This window comes from Hermetia illucens, chromosome 3 (genome assembly GCF_905115235.1).
Source record: "Hermetia illucens chromosome 3, iHerIll2.2.curated.20191125, whole genome shotgun sequence".
In the NCBI taxonomy this organism is placed as follows: domain Eukaryota; kingdom Metazoa; phylum Arthropoda; class Insecta; order Diptera; family Stratiomyidae; genus Hermetia; species Hermetia illucens.
The window spans coordinates 112,419,700-112,436,051 of record NC_051851.1 but is presented as its reverse complement, the minus strand read 5'-3'; the positions used below and the strand labels follow the sequence as shown (position 1 = coordinate 112,436,051).

Here is a 16,352-nt window from a genome sequence, read left to right as displayed (position 1 = left end):
GAAAGCATGGAACAGCGAATCAATGCCTGGTGACTGGCAAAGAGCCATTATCTGTCTCATACATAAAAAGGGGGATATCACGCAGTGCAGCAATTATAGAGGTATTATTGCTGAGTACCATCTATAAGATATTCTCCGCTATCTTGCTAGGCCGGATAGCTCCATACGCAGATCAGCAACAGATCAGATTTTCTCTCTGCGGAAAGGAATGACAAAACTTTTGGAATATGGACAGCAGTTGCACCATCTTTTCAGCGACTTTAAAGCCGCCTATGATAGCATAGCCAGGGAAAACTGAACACCACTGTGAGAGAATCTAATATCCCAACGAAATTGATAAGACTGACTAGGCTGATCTTGACCAACGTGCGAGGCTAGATAAAAGCAGCAGGATCACTCTCGAAACCATTCAACATCAACAACGGTCGATGACAAGGGGATACCCTATTATGCACCCTCTTTAACCTGGCCCTGGAGAAAGTTATTTGCGATACCGATGTAAATGCGTGAGGCAATATCCTCTCCAAGTCCACTCAACTACTGGGCTACGTTGACGATATTGACATCATGGGAAGAACAACCCGAGATGTACAGTCTACCTTCATCTACATCGAGCAGGGGGCTCGAGATCTTGGGCTGCACATGAATGAAGGCAAAACGAAGTACATGGTGACAACGTCAGCGCCAAAACCGAAATAAACGAACAACATCGAGTCGCACGGATCAAACGAAAACAGTGAAGATAGGAGACTACAACTTTGAGACCGTTGAAAATTTCTCCTATCTCGGGTCGAAAATCACAACGGATAACAGCTGTGACGGTGAAATCCGCGCACGGTTGTTGGCTGCCAACAGAGCCTATTTCAGCTTGCAAAAACTGTTTCGCTCGAAACGTCTCACCATAGGGTCAAAGCTTCTACTGTACAAGACAATGATCTTGCCAGTCCTTATGTATTCCTTGGAGACTTGGGTTCTTAGCAAAAAAAACTGCGAACTCTTGGCCGTGTTCGAGAGAAGAATCCTCCGAAGATTTTTTGGCCCCCTACATGAGGATGGACAATTCCGTAGCCTACGTAACGACGAAATCGATCAGCGATATCACGGTCGTATGGTTATGGGCGTCTGATGCGCTATCAGACTTTAACTTTATCAACTACCGGAAATCCGGCAACTCACTCATTTCTGTAGACGGAAGCATCGAATACAATGGACCAACACAGTCTGAGTGCTCAGATAGTCATCCTCTTCCCCACTGTACACAGACACATCCTATTTTAATCGCATATGAATATTTCCTTGCAAACCTGTCCGTATTTTCGCCCCCAATTTATCTACATAAATGCGCTAATTTACTAAAAGCACCAATAGAGAAAACGTTCCCACTACCCGTTTTTAAAATTTTACCAGTTTCACTACAAACAAAAATTAGAATAGAAAAGTATAAAGAAATATTCTACACAAAATTCTCTCAAATTATAACCAACATTCTTCAAAATTGCCATTGACAACCGGCTAAAAGTCGTTGAAGTCACGTTGCCATGCAACCGAAAAAATCGACATAAACGACAAGAATGAGTTAGATTTAGATACGAAGTTTTAGTTACATATTTGAATTCGTCACTTCTACGCAAAAATTATACAAATAAAGAAAAATCACAAGTGAAAATATGTTTAAAAATACATTTCAATCGGGATTTCTTTCCATTTTATACAGTATTGGTAGTAAACCCCTTCAAATCTGGGATAAGAAAGTAAGAAATGGCCATATTAAACGGATCACGGACAACGACATACAAAGTTTGGTGTTAGAAATAGTGGGAACAAACGTTAGTACTACATATATCACATGTCCAGCCGATCCGAAGAGAACGCTGGGCATTAAACTCCCTTTCCTCGTTATGATAATCAAGAATCTGAAAAAATACTTTACATTTGAAGTGCAGGTAAGGAGTAATTCAAACAACCTGGTTGTTTGGTTTTTCACTTTGTTGTTCACTTGAAGAGCCATTTTATGAAAGTTTCAACGGCAGGCAGACGGTGTTTCAAAAGATTCCCTAATAAAATGTTGTGTAGTTTTGTTTCCTCTTAACTGTATTCAACATTGAAGAACGACGGCTGTTCATTGTCGCATAACAGAAGCAAGTATAGGTATAACATTCCGTTTTTGCAGGTTCTAGATGATAAGAATGTCAGACGACGTTTCCGTGCAAGCAACTACCAATCAACGACTCGTGTTAAACCATTCATTTGTACAATGCCAATGCGTCTGGATGAAGGGTGGAACCAGATACAATTCAACCTTTCCGATTTCACAAGGCGTGCTTATGGAACTAATTATGTTGAAACACTCCGTGTCCAAATCCACGCCAACTGCCGAATAAGACGGGTTTACTTTTCCGATCGTCTCTACTCCGAGGATGAACTTCCCCCTGAATTTAAGCTTTTCTTGCCCATTCAGAAACCTGTTCCAAATCGTTAAGTCAGCCAAACGTTTGAAGCTTCATAATTATCATGTATACTTCAATGCAATTATGTGAATGCAATATTGATAATTCTCTTACAATAAAAATTCGTGACAGCATGTTTAATAAAAATAAATTGTTATTGACTTGCAACGATAATTCGCTGCCATTCAAATTTTCACGAATTCAATTGAAATAAAAGTAAAATAATATTAAAATTCGATCGTAAAGCCAGGACATTTCAAAACATCTAAGCTCCATTTCTAAAATTAAAAGTCGCAACGTAGTCTAAACAAACTACATAAAGTTCTCTGAAACTTCAATATAAATTTGCTTCATATACATTAAATAAAACACAATTCTCTTCTTGTCCGAAATTATTTCTTTTTCAATTTCTAAACTAGTATTTAGAAGCTAAATCTTTAGCGTCTTTTAATAATAAAACAGACATATCCCCCGAAGCTAATGAGAAGTTCGCCAAACTTCCCGAACTTTTATCTAAATTTCTCTCTTTACGTGGTGACATATCAGTCTTGAATTTGCCTTCGTGTCTTAGGACCGCAGGAACCATACCTGATCCCAGATATTGGTGTATTTTTTCACCCCCAGGTATAGATATAGGGCTTCGCTGATCGACAACCTGGAAAGATTTTACAGAATAATTATTTAAAGATTAGTTATTTAAGCTACCACCTTTAAAATTTCAGTCTCAGACTTCACCACAGATTGAATCGAGATTATAGATAGTGACCTATTAAAATCGTAAAAACCAAAAACTACCTTTCGACTCAATCAAATGTTAATAATAAATAATAACATCCTATCCTTGAAAACGAACATAATTTGAAATTTTTAGATCTGTATACTACCCGTATACAGAATTCCGCGACTCCCGTAGCAAAGTACAAAATAAGGGAGCATAGCATTACATCTAAAACAATGCTCAAAAACGTTTTAATCCACAAATGGAACGCCACACGCGCTCAGCAATTTGCGAAGCTAATATAGGAATACAGAGTAAATGATAACTGCGGTAATAAAGGCCAAGGGTGGATCAACAAAATATTAATAATTTTGTATTACAACACAATCGATCAAATCACTAAGAGTTTCATTTTTTACGCTAAACAAGAAAAAGACATAAAATATAGGGTGCCTAATACTTATGGCCAAGGCTGTATAATAACTCACATGTTTATATTCTGCTGAAATATACGCCTTTCGAGGGAGACTGCATAATGCTTTTGGAGGAGTTTCCTTCAAACTTTCTAAATTATTTCTGCTTGGTGGCCGTGACTCTCGCCCATACTTTGTATCAAATATACTTTGCGTTGTTTTCATTGTTGTCGTAATAGGTGATTTTGGCGTATTGTGAATGTAAGTTCGTATCGGACTTATAATATGATCAAACCTATGATCGAATTTCGGTACATTATTAGATTTAAACAGCGTCTTTGTGAGCAATGGTGAACTTTGCTGATTTATCGCTGCACTTTTCGGTTTCTTTATAACAGTACATGGGGTTGCAGGGGAAGTAGTGCAAACTGGTGTTTTCCTCACTATCGGCACTAATTTCGTTTTTAATGGAGTGGTTTGCTGATCTGCTAAGTACTTTCTGCCCTTTTTCATTATATATTCAATTTCTTCCAAAGTATCATTGAATTCTCGGGACACATTTATGTCACTTTGTTCACTTAATATTACCGAATCATCCGTTGGAGTCTCTAAGTCTCTATAGAAACCCCTATTCAAATCATCATTACTCGTTGCGTCAGCTTCGTCATCCGAAATCAGTATCACTGATGATTCGTCACGACATGCATCAGTATCTCTAGAGCCTTCAAATCTTGTTTCCTTTTTTATGTCCCTCATAGAATTACACTCTTCACCTAAATTCCCTCCAGCCTCCAAACTATCTTCCATAAATTTACTTGACCTTGACTTTCTTTTAGGCTTATTTAAACTGTCATTAGATATTGAAGAAATCTTTGAAGTTTCATCCAACCTTTTCAAGGAGCTTTCATAATCTTTCTGATGGGCGGACTCTGGAAGAAAAACTGCTTTATTATATATTCGAGGTCCTTTAAATTTTTCGGGATAAGATAATTTGCGAAGTGGAAACATTTCAAAATAGGCGGATGCATCTGGTCTTGACGTTGTTGAACGGCCTGAATCTGTTGAAATCGAAGCATTTATTTCATTCGGATCTCTATGTCCGATCCGTTCTTTAAATTCTTCAGAATGTGTTTCATTCGCCGTTTCATATTGATCTGACGATGCCGTTTCCGTAGGAGGTGGTTGAGCACTTTTGAAACTGTTGGAACTAGCAATAGATTCAGTTCCACTTTCTTCTAGAATTGTGGATGGACGGAGTAGGCCAACAATTTTCACCGGAGATGAGAGATGACATGTTTCATTATTTACAGTATTATCCCAAAGACAAGAGGGAGGTTCGACCTCACTTAATTGTGTTTGGTTCACTTCCTTACTGCTATTTTCATTATCAATCCCTAAAAGTAGAGCATATAAAAATCATTTTACTAATTGATATTCTTAACAAGTTAATTTTAAATACAGAAACAAACTGAAGTTACCAAACTCTTGATATAATCTATTGAGTGCCTCTATTTCTTCATCAGATTTCGAAGTCTTCTTTTTTCTTGTTTCCCAATTTTCTAAATAATCATGAATTGAGTTTTCTGGATCCGATAAAGTTTTATTGCACATTCGTTCGATGGTTTCAAACGTCACATCGGATTGCTGATGCCAGAGAGATGTTTCCTCCATTATCGAGGAATCATTACAACGCTCTCCTTCATAACTCCCTGGCAACTGAAGTCGTTTCTCTTTCTCTTTCTTTAAAAGGCTATTAGCGTTTGAATAAGAATATAAATTTTCCTTGTTTTCCTGCATGGTTTATTTCCAACGCCTTGGTGAATCTTTTCTGAAACAGAAGGTGCACGTTATGATTCTTCTTCTATATAATATCTAATACAATAGAAAATGTTAGTGAAAATGTGAATTATCAGTCTCAGAATAGAATAGTGCCATGACTGCAAAGCTGTTAAAAATATGTTAGTTTTACTAGTACCAAACAGATCACTTACGTGATGTGAAAAATTATTTCTGCCAGAAAATAAATACTGACTTCAAAATCATGAACGAAATACTATACTCTTAACATAAGAAAATTACTACCGAATGTCCGCGTGCAGGTAATTCTCTTTTTAAAGCATTTTCAATAGTCATTTCCGAATATGCTGACATTTTATATTTAAATTTTTTGGTAACTAGGATCTCATTCAAATATATTTTTTTTTTATATTTATTTTATTGTAACAATCTCGACAGACGCCGGATTTTACCTAATGCTAGCACTAAATGCCAAAAATTTAGACTCGGACGATCCTACCTACTTAAATTATAATGGGGCGCTGGTGGTAGTGGTCAATGGTCATTGGGTGGATCCGTCCGTGCAGAATGGTATACTTCTGCACGGTTTGCACCAGACTGTGTGAGAGTGCCAGAACACCAAGGGAAGCCGTGAGGCATTTAGGTACAATACCTGTAGCTGACAATATTATGAGAGCTACAACCAACCCACCCGAGACGCCAAATTTCTTTGATTTCTCGAGACAGTGGTTCATAGTTCACTTTCTTCCCCACGTATTTCCGTTCGATATTGCTATTATTGGGATAGCAACATCAATAATATACGCGGAGCGACCCATATTGTCAACTAACAGTAAGTCAGGCTTGTTGTGCGCAATATGGCGATCAGTTAGAACTTGCCGGTCGCAATACATGTAAGCAGAACTGTCAAGTACTGCTTGCGGCTCATATCGGTAAACCGGACATGTCCCGTGATCAGCCCATGCTAGTATGCAAGGTTTTGATGAATCACCTTACATATAGCATTATGTCCGGCAATGTACTGTCCCAGTGCCATAACAGTGCAGCTAGAAATGAAGTGGTCCAACGTCTCTAACCCCGAACCACACATTCTGCACTGATCGTCCTCCACCCGCTCTTTCATGATGAGCTTTTTATAAGGTCGGGTGGCGACCACGCCGTTCTGAATGGCACACATGAATCCCTCAGTCTCAGCAAAGAGCTCCCGAACACACAGCCATTTGTTCGACAAATGGTGGTAGGTGCTTGTAAAAGTCTGTCTCGGTCATAGCTTGGATGTGGAGGTCACCAACGCTATGTCCGAGATACAGCTCGTGATGACCTTTGCGGATGGCTTGGATTCAACACTTGATTTGTCCCTGGAAGACGCCCCTCCGTATATGGATGGGCTCTGCGGTATTAGTACCCTTAGATGTACGCACTAATAAGGTGGTATGCCACCGACCCATAACTGTCGCTAAAAACTTCATTAGTTTCGGATCAATGCGATACAGATGTAGGACATCGATTAGCCAGGTATGCGGGACGCTATCGAAAGCCTTGGCATAATCTAAATAGCAACTAAAGAGGTTTCTTTAGCTTCTAGTTGCTTGTCCTACAACTTCCGAGTCGATAATGAGTTGCTCTTTGCAGCGGAGTTGCTGGAGATGCATAGAGCCTGGGAATACCTAGTCTATGCAAAGGATCCATTTCCGAGAATTCTATACACGCTCTCTGGAATTCCTCTCGAACCTCAGCTGGTCGGCAGAGAAGAGTGCTTCGGCGAGTACTGAAACTGTTGCCTGCAGTGCGGTGTGGTGTTGCTGATACCGCCGCCTCTACCCCCATTGACTCTTGGTCACCAGTTTCCGCGATGACCTCAAGTCCAACACGCTCCCTGATGATGGCTGAAATTGTGTCGCAGCGAGTTATAAAGTGACGCTGGTCTGCGACTCGCTGCAGTCACGTACGCGTGCGTACCGGACCTTAAAATTCCCCTTCTCCTCATTTTTGGTAGGATTTTATCCCTAACTGCCAGGTGTAGTGATAGCTTCTTCAGTGAGTAATCTAGTAATCTGCAAGACTGCAAATTTCCTGCACTTTCGTCACCTACCCTACTATTTATTTACGAAATTTATTACTGAGCTTCTTCTTCAGCCTTTGTCCCGTTCTGAAGCAGGGTCAGGTCATCCCTGTTCAAAACAATCTGAGCTATCGAGCTATCATCAACGCGTATTTCAAGACCATATCATCCAAGACGGCTATCTCTTAACTGCTTCATAAAAGGTGCAACGCAATATCAATCATAGCGAGTTATAACTCTGGCGCAGGGCAACAGTTTAGCCTAAATTACTGCGAGATAACTTTCATTTCTTTGGTGGACAGTCAACACTCGAAAGCATGTGTGACAGGATAAATGGCATTGCGGTAAATCTTGGATTTGAGGGGTTCATTGATATGTCGGTCGCGAAAGACGCCAATTGCGGAGCACCAGCTGATCCAGGTTGCTTTGGCACGTGAAAAAATTTCATAGTGCAATTCACTGTTGCCTAAGAGCATCGATCGGAGTTTCCGCAATTTCTCAATTCTAGACAGGCTGCTGCCGCTAATAGTAATCGTTTCGGTTTCATTGGGATTGGTTGTAAAAAAATTGCTTACTTCAGAGTCAATCATTTAGGCAATTTTTTCGCATGGTGTCTACAACAAGAACAAAGAAAAATTGTGAAAGGGCATTTCCCTCTTGAACACCCACGGACGAATGGTTTCTCGATTGCTCATGAAAAAATCCTTTGAGAAATCAGGAACAAACATTAATGTGGGTGGCCAAATTATTATATTCAAACGAGAAAATCCCCGCTGGCGATTTTTTCGGTGCAGCTCTTGCAGTCTCTGGAGGATATTTTGGAAATATAACTATCTCTTCACTAACATCAATTTGAGGCTATTCCGCACCAGTGTTCTGTGCTATTATATGTGGGTAGTAAATGAAAGTGGACCACTGTTACTCAAAAGCTCCTAGCTTTCATCAATTCATCGCAACATTGTGAGCATATGTTGTTGGAACGAAAACGGAAATGGCAGTAGACAGGTCATACACCAAGGTAAGACCACAACTCTACTGCGGGTTATGCGTGCAATAAAAACCACTATTCCAGAATAACTGGGCGGGTTGCTCTAGAACTCTGTGGCGTAAAACAATAGAAAAGTGAAAATTTCTCGGAAGATTATGAAAGCAGCTCAAGTACACTGGCAGGAATGGACAGCGATGAAAGGGTTTATGGCAACCATGCCTACTGTTATAACTAATGAAATGATTTAACGGATATTCTATTTGACTAATTTCTACTAGCATTATAGAACAGATGGCATAACACCATTGTAGAGCTAGATTCCTTCCCACTTATCTTTCTAGGAAAGAAACAATAAATAAGACTCAAGTTTTATAATATAATATTAATAAGACGGTTTGAGCAGCCATCAGGGTGGGATGTATTTCGTGGCATAGTTTTCACAAAAGAGCACCATCGTCGTTTTCCAGATTTCTCGGTTAGATAATTTCTGGGAATTAGTCGATCTTATTTTAAATTTGTATTTTCGCACCCTTTACCCTCTAATTTGAAATCGATACCAAATCTAGAACCTGATTTGTAATCGAGAACTTTCTTTTGATGGCTCACACAGATATGTTGGAATACAACATTATGCCAATCTTCGGCTATATACACTCTCCTCCGCTCCTATTTAGCTGGAAAGAATGCAGGAATTTATAGAAAAAATAATTACGCGAAAACAAGAGCGAATTTGGAGAAGCCATACAGCCAGCATACAACATTGGTTAAAGAAGCGAGAACGAGAAATGAAATAAATGGATACCGATGTCTAACAAGTTCCATAAATAAAAACATTTATGGAAAAATTTAACAGAAAAATGACCACCATTGCTATTTCTTTTGTTGTGTATGTAATTTTTTCGGCTTATTTAATTAAATTAACTTACAGTTAAGGTCTAGATTTAGGTATTTAAAGGACAAGCTGGTCCATTCGCAATTCAGACTAAAACTCACTGAGGAAGAGAACTGGTCCTCGAAATACAGATATATAAGTAATAAACACTTTATATTCGTCATGTAAAAAAAACAAATTTAATCTTTTTCTTTTTAGTTTTTTTTTTCCTCCATAAAACTGGTCAGTTCCTGCAGAGATATTACGATAAAACAACTAGGTGAAAAAAAATTCACTTAAGTAAGAAGGAACGAATCGAGAAACCAGTTATGTCAGTAACTTTCAATGTACGTTTACCAATTCGTGCATAGCTAAAAACTCAAAATATTTCTTCATGGCCTTGGCCAAAAGTATTAAGAACCCCTAGAAAATGTTGATACATTGAATAGTACAAATTGCTTCTACAAACGCTTTGGATACAACCTAGGCCGACACTGTTACACAAATAAGCCTTTGTGATCCCACCAAGTCGACTTTATCCACCGAACTAATAATCTTATGCGATGTGTGTACATTATTGGTGATTATATTGTTTAGTCAATGGATTTCAGTTAAGGATATTTTAACGAAGTTTTCCATTAGTTTGCAGGTAACAAGAATAATCTCGTCTTATATGTATATATGCCTTTGTTTTAGGCTTTCAACTTCAATATGGGCCTTGTATTGTCTGAATGCTTAGAATGCAATAAATTCATTCGAAGAAGACAAATGGTTGAGTTTTCAAAATCTATCATTTTCCCTGTTCAAAAATGACTGGTCCATAATGTTCCGAAGCAACTGAAAAACCCCGAAGTGAAGAAGGCCATGCCTCTCACGTTATCTCTCCATGAGTAAGCAGCGTGCATTGTATCAGTGAGTTCTTGAAAAACTATTTGATTCGCGATTAAGAGAACGATTTCGCGAATATGCTTGCCAAGACTGGGTCCAAAATCTTTATGGTATTGGATAGCAACCGGATCGGGCGGTAATTTGACATTCTGCTAGACTAACTTCCTTTTTCCATAATGGAACTATGATACTTTCTTGCCAAGCAGATCGTGTTCTACTTTCCTCAATAACCCGCTTGAAAAATTCACTGAGCCATAGTGTTGGGTCCAAAGCTCAGATGCGATGTCGTCAAGTCATGTTAATTTTCTCAATTTCAATCGTTTTATTACTTCCTCGACTTCAGTCGCAAATGTCAGCAGTGCTTGTGGAAGTGGAGGATGAACAAATTTTTCCAGTTTATCGTCTTTGTAATGGATCGCACGTGTAATTTTTTTTGCTTTCCTGTTGGCATTCTTGTAAATTCACCAGCGTTTTATCGTCGAGAAACTTATGATAGAAGCATTTCTTTTCATGGATCTTCATTTAGACGTCGTCATTCCAAGACCAACCGCTTACCTGATTTGGGGACCCCGAGGATTGCATAGGCTGCATTATGGATCGTGTTTTTAATTAGTTCCACGATTCTTCGATATTCGTAATGGTTAGTTATCGCGTAAGTGCGATTATTTTTCTTTTTCTCACAAAATCTCCACCATTGAAAACGCGGCAGGCCATTGCGTTCTTCTGGCTATTTTATCGGTGTCTTGATTCCGACCGCGGCAAACAACGGTCGATGTCGAATTGCAATAGTCCCATTGCAGCCAGTGGCGGAAGTAAAATATCGGTATCATATGAGAATATAGTCGATTTGCGTTTTGCTGTTCCCAATATAAAATGTAGGAGAATGAGGGAATCGACTTCTCTAATAGGACGACGGAAACCTTCGGAGATGACAATGTCGTATTGTGTGTGTGGACTACCGAAATAGAAAAGTTTATAGTAATATTTATCGCGACTGCGTTCTACGCCGCAGTTTTTGGCATGCAGCTCCTTGTAAAGCGCAGGTATCAATGCACCTTTTCCGAATGGATCTTCTGAGTTCCTCCGTCTACCCAGTGAGATTACCAATATTTACCGTGTGGACACATATTTGTTTTGATCATACTAATTTACTTACGTTCTGACGCCGTCCATCGCCAAGAACTCTTGCCCATTTCTCAACAAGACCGGGGCCCGTCGTGCCTTGTCGACTGACGTGAACGCCCTAGTATTTTTTCGAGGCTTAGGCTATCTCAACACCATCATTTTGTTTTTAACGGCATTGAACGCATTTTCTTGGTCGACCTGCCGCGGGAGCTGTCAGCAAGGCAGAGATAGGATTTAGCATAGAGGAATAACATAAGCTATACTTTAATTATCCCTTCCCTGATCTCAGCATTTTATTTATTTTTTAGAATAGTGCAAAGTACGTTGCCTATGCATAAGCGATTTTCTTGAGATTTTTGTCATCCAGCAGGATGTTTTGCATTTTTAAGGTTTTATGTAAAAATAAGTCCTTATTAAAATCAGTTTACTCTGTGTCTGCCTTACGCGCTTTCAAATGGAATTTGATGGACATATGCAGACTATGAAATCCCATCCATGCAAAGAAAACCATGATTTTATGTAGATTGTAAGGGTAGAAACAACGTTAGGACCGTTAAGGACCTTTACAAAATTGATTTTTTTAATTCACAGATCGTTCACTTAGCGATCCCAGAACACATTGCGAAAAATTCAAAGCAAAATTCGTGTTCCTTCGGATTTTATGAGGATAGAACCAAGCGATTATCGAATTCAGGCTCGAACGCCCACAAGTTAGTTGTATGTAGCTTTATGTCCTTACGTAATCTTGCAGCACAAGAAATATGAACCGACAATTTGTCAAAAGAATCAATGTCGCAAACGTGGTTTTCCTTAATGAGCAAAAATTATAATTTTCATAAAAAATGTATCTTTTAAAATTTTAAAATAATGTCCTTATTAGGTGACCCTATATTATGAATACAACAATTGCAGTCATCGCTAATTAGTTATTGATAAATTTTACACAGAATAATGCGCTAGAAAGAAAAACTAAAATGACTCCGTGGACCCCACCGTTCAGATAAGTTCACTTTATATCAAGATGACGTCGTAGACATCTTAGAATGCAATAAATTTACGTGAAATGCAGAAATTAACTTTCAATAACTTTGTTAATAATAGTCACATTGCGTTCAAACTTTCAGGAATTATCGTCTATACTGTTACTAAATTTTATACCTCTAGAATGAACTCAAGGGGGATTTTCGGTTTTTCACTTTTGGGGGCCACATTTTGAGCTCTCACTCTCCTATGTTTCATCCAATATTAAAAGTAAGAAGGTTTTCGAAATGTACTAATCAGGCCATTTGATATACCACATGACCATATCGGTTGAAAAATATGAATGAATGCCCCAAAAAGCGAAACAGGTCTCGCTCTCAGAACCTATCCAACCGAAAAATCTGAAAAAAAAAACATAATGATGCATCTATATGAAATCTAGGCCTCAAAATGCATCCCGTTCCGATATCTGCGCAAATAAAATTAACAATATCATATTACCATGTTTTAGAAATTTACCGGAAACCCCCCTTAAGTTCATCCCAGAAGTACAAAATTTGATGTCAGCATACGCGATAATATAGGACATAGTCCATCATCCGCCCGCACTTCAGACCAAAGCTTGAATCGAGCTAGACGCTGTTCCCAGGGCATAGTTGAGGCAGAGTCCGTGGAGTTGCCTCTGCCCTGGTACGAAACCGTAAACCGTCTTCGTCCCCCTTTTAAATTTTTTGAACTTTGGATGGTTAACCCAAAAAGAGGAGTCCGTGAACCAAAAAGAGTACGAGCAAGTTCCTCTCCATTTGGTTCGGGCGGACATCAACTGGATGCGGACTTAGGACTCCTCAGTACCTAAAAAAATTAATTGATAACATCAGCATCATACGCTTCACACTGAGAGTTCAATATTATTAGCAAATATGAAGAAGTTAACCAACAACAGAATTCAGTTGCCCTCTATTTTTTTGAAAGTCATTAATACAAATGTTTTGATCTGCAAATTGCTGTCTTGATAGCAGTTGACATCATACGCTTCACATTGGGAGTTCAAATGTGAAGAAGACAACCTACCACAGATGGAAACAAATGCTCGCACTTTGGGTATAAAGATTTTGTGTTCATCTTATGTGAGAAATTTTCTACACATATTTTTCCATTCTTATGTAGCTAAAACCCCGAAATATTCCCTCAAACATTTACATATAATAGATTATAGACGTAAATATTATCCTCACTCTAAACGAACAAACATTGCCTATTATCAAATACTATACTTATACATGCACGTAAATAAACTCATCGCACACATATTTCTGATTTACTTCGTACACAAAAGCATACAATATATCTACATGAATTAGGTACTATCCCAAAGCTTCATTAACATATGTCCACATATAAATATAAATTCCCCATTCATATAAGTACTTTGATGAACTACTGAATAATCAGAACATCGGCGAATTGGAGGTCCCGCCATCTGAAGACGACGGACAAATACTGCCACCGCCAAGTGTAGAAGAAACAGTCCATGCAATTCATCAGCTTAAAAATCATAAGTCGCCAGGAGCCGATGGAATTACAGCCGAATCGGTTAAATATGGAGGCAACCAATTGTAATTACACCAAGTGGTTCAACAACTTGTGTTCAAGGTGTGGGACAGCGAATCAATGCCTGACAACTGGCAAAGAGGCATTATCTCTCTCATGCATAAAAAACGAGATATCGCACAGTGCAGCAATTATAGAGGTATGACGTTGCTGAGTACCATCTATAAGATATTCTCCGCTATCTTGCTAGCCGGATAGCCCCATACATCAAGAATATCATTGGCCCATACCAAAGAAGCTTCACTCCAGGCAAATCAGCAACATATCAGATTTTCTCTCTGCGGCAAGCGATGGAAAAACTGTTGGAATATGGACATCAGTTGCACCATCTTTTCATCGGCTTTAAAGACGCCTATGACAGCATAGCCAGGGTAAAACTGACAAAATTGATAAGATTGACTAGGCTGACCCTGGCCAATGTGCGGGGCCAGATAAAAACAACAGGATCACTCTGAAGACCATTCGATATAAACGGTCTACGACAAGGGGATGCTGTATCATACGCCCTTTTTAACCTGACCCTCGAGAAAGTTATTCATGATGCTGATATAATTGCGAGGTTGCCTACGCTGACGATATCGACATCATGGGAAGAACGACGCGAGACGTACAAACTGCCTTCATCCAGATCACATCAATGAAGTCCACCTAACTACTGGCCTATACTGACGATATCGACATCGGAAGAACGACCCGAGATGTACAAACTACATTCATCCAAATCGAGCAGGCGGCGCGATATCTTGGGCTGCACATCAATGAAGGCAAGACAATATATATGGTGGCAACGTCATCACCAAAAAACAACCAACAACATCAAACTGCACTGGTCAAACCAGAAGAATAAAGATAGGAGACTACAACTTTGAGACCGTTGATAATTTCTTCTATCTAGGGTCGAAAATCACAACCGATAACAGCTATGACGATGAAATCCGCGCTCGGATGTTGGCAGCCAATAGAGCCTATTTCAGCTTACAGGACTTAACCATGGAGAACTGATTCCGCTCGAAACGTCTCACCATAGGGTCAAAGCTCTTACTGTACAAGACAATAATCTTGCCAGTCCTTATATATTCTTCGGATAATTGGGTTCTTAGCAAGAAAAATTACGAACTCTTGGCCGCGTTCGAGAAAAGAATCCTCCGAAGAATTTTTGGCCCCCTATATGAGGATGAACGATTTCGTAGCCTACATAGCGACGAAACCTATGAGCGATACCATGACCGTCAGGTTGTGGATAAAATCCGGCTCAATAAGTTACGGTATGGTTGAGGATGATCCGGCCCGGAAAGGTAGAAAAAGAAGGCGAGGCAGACCCTGCCTGAGATGGAACGATGGCGTAGGCCAGGACGCCACACAGCTTTTGGGGATTTCCGCTTGGCAACAAAAACGATAAAACACGGAGGATTTCCCCATATCCAGCGTCATGATACGGCCCTGCTTTTTCTTCCATGGAGTTGGTCCAATATACTGGATCAAGAGTAACATCCATTAAAATGTCCATCAAATATTTCGCTACAAGTTATGATCCAGTATTGCGAAACAAGTATTAAAAATTAAAAAAAAACAACCGAATATTAAACCATTCTTCGGTAATGTTCTATACCCAGGCGTTATTTCGTTTTTGTTTATTGTTGAACAAAGCATTGAACTACTTTTATTTTGAGCGCTCCTTCCTGGACCTTAAGTAGCGAATGCTGCTTCATTTTTCCCATGAAAAGTTTCTATATAATTTACTTTCATTTTGCCTCCGCTACACAATTAGCTTGACTTTATCACTATATTCGAGTTTTAGTCAAACTCAAGTTTATTTTTTGCACTTTCACAGTTCAAGTCGGAACTGTTGCTTCTTTGCCGCCACTGTACAGCCCATGAAAATTGCCATTCCATGTAACACAAATTTAAATGCTATTTCTCGACATTTTTGAACACACTCATCATGCAATAATTACGCTTACAGCCAGGGAAAAATAGAAAATTCTAGTCGGATGTTTTAGGGAGTTTCTACTCCCTAAAATTATTTAAACAAATGAACCAACCACCACATACCTGACACTTGTTGTTCTGATCTGTGCCAAGTCAACAGTTGAAAAAGGATCTCTTAGATACGCCCGCCGACTTGTTTTAAATACGTCGACTTTGTCTTGACAATATAAACCTTCTCGTCTTCCAAGTGAAATCAAATCAAATCAATCGCTTTCCCCAAACGCTCCAAAACTCCGACGAATCACTCTTCAGCACTTCTTAATAGAACGTTAAGCACCGCATACTCGCCGACGACAGTTCATTTCAAAATCATTTCCAAACAAACAATTGCTACCAATCGTTACCAATAAAAACTAAATAGACCGAAGAACACCGTCTAGGGACAGTTCTGAAATACCGAGTATTTCCGAATTCCTTTACCTATTTACGGTAATCGTACGATAAGCACCCTACTGAATAAAA

General features: G+C 39.1%; 3 protein-coding genes across 9 annotated transcripts in view; 1 reads left to right on the top strand and 2 right to left on the bottom strand.

Moving 5' to 3' along the window:
- The window catches only part of LOC119651356, a 39,195-nt gene extending 37,698 nt beyond the window's left edge, over positions 1–1,497 (bottom strand). For 2 of the 5 annotated variants that reach the window (XM_038054919.1, XM_038054920.1), the window contains exon 1: positions 1,177–1,452. In XM_038054919.1, coding sequence (XP_037910847.1) covers positions 1,177–1,198 — 22 coding nt within the window. In that variant the 5' untranslated portion in view covers positions 1,199–1,452. Of the gene's footprint in view, positions 1–1,176 lie in introns of all 5 variants that reach the window. The other 3 variants (XR_005249448.1, XR_005249449.1, XR_005249451.1) reach the window with 3 other exon arrangements.
- Positions 1,498–1,547: 50 nt separating this feature from the next.
- LOC119651355 (cilia- and flagella-associated protein 20) lies at positions 1,548–2,581 on the top strand. Its single transcript, XM_038054918.1, has 2 exons — positions 1,548–1,943; positions 2,171–2,581. Exons 1-2 carry the CDS (start codon positions 1,668–1,670, stop codon positions 2,477–2,479), a joined length of 585 nt encoding a protein of 194 aa, XP_037910846.1. The 5' UTR covers positions 1,548–1,667; the 3' UTR covers positions 2,480–2,581.
- Positions 2,582–2,731: 150 nt separating this feature from the next.
- On the bottom strand, positions 2,732–16,248 carry LOC119651353. Of its 3 annotated transcripts, none has more exons than XM_038054914.1 (4): positions 15,954–16,248; positions 5,057–5,401; positions 3,654–4,972; positions 2,732–3,102 (listed from the first exon to the last, which is right to left on the bottom strand). In XM_038054914.1, the coding sequence occupies exons 2-4, from the start codon at positions 5,373–5,375 to the stop codon at positions 2,863–2,865; spliced, it is 1,878 nt and encodes a 625-aa protein (XP_037910842.1). In that variant the 5' UTR covers positions 5,376–5,401; positions 15,954–16,248; the 3' UTR covers positions 2,732–2,862. The 3 variants fall into 3 exon arrangements, with proteins under 3 accessions (XP_037910842.1, XP_037910840.1, XP_037910841.1); XM_038054912.1 differs by having other exon boundaries at positions 5,057–5,406; positions 15,954–16,246; XM_038054913.1 differs by lacking the exon at positions 15,954–16,248 and adding an exon at positions 5,570–5,685 and having other exon boundaries at positions 5,057–5,406.
- Between the last annotated feature and the right edge of the window lie 104 nt (positions 16,249–16,352).

What these genes read in the sequence shown, in the direction of transcription:
- LOC119651355 (XM_038054918.1), top strand. Translation starts at nt 1,668, where the DNA reads ATGTTTAAAAATACATTTCAATCGGGATTTCTTTCCATTTTATACAGT. An exon ending in ACTTTACATTTGAAGTGCAG is followed by an intron (nt 1,944 to 2,170) that starts GTAAGGAGTAAT and finishes CCGTTTTTGCAG; the next exon opens with GTTCTAGATGATAAGAATGT.
- LOC119651353 (XM_038054914.1), bottom strand. Translation starts at nt 5,375, where the DNA reads ATGCAGGAAAACAAGGAAAATTTATATTCTTATTCAAACGCTAATAGC. An exon ending in TAGATTATATCAAGAGTTTG is followed by an intron (nt 4,973 to 5,056) that starts GTAACTTCAGTT and finishes CTCTACTTTTAG; the next exon opens with GGATTGATAATGAAAATAGC. An exon ending in TTTCAGCAGAATATAAACAT is followed by an intron (nt 3,103 to 3,653) that starts GTGAGTTATTAT and finishes AAATCTTTCCAG; the next exon opens with GTTGTCGATCAGCGAAGCCC.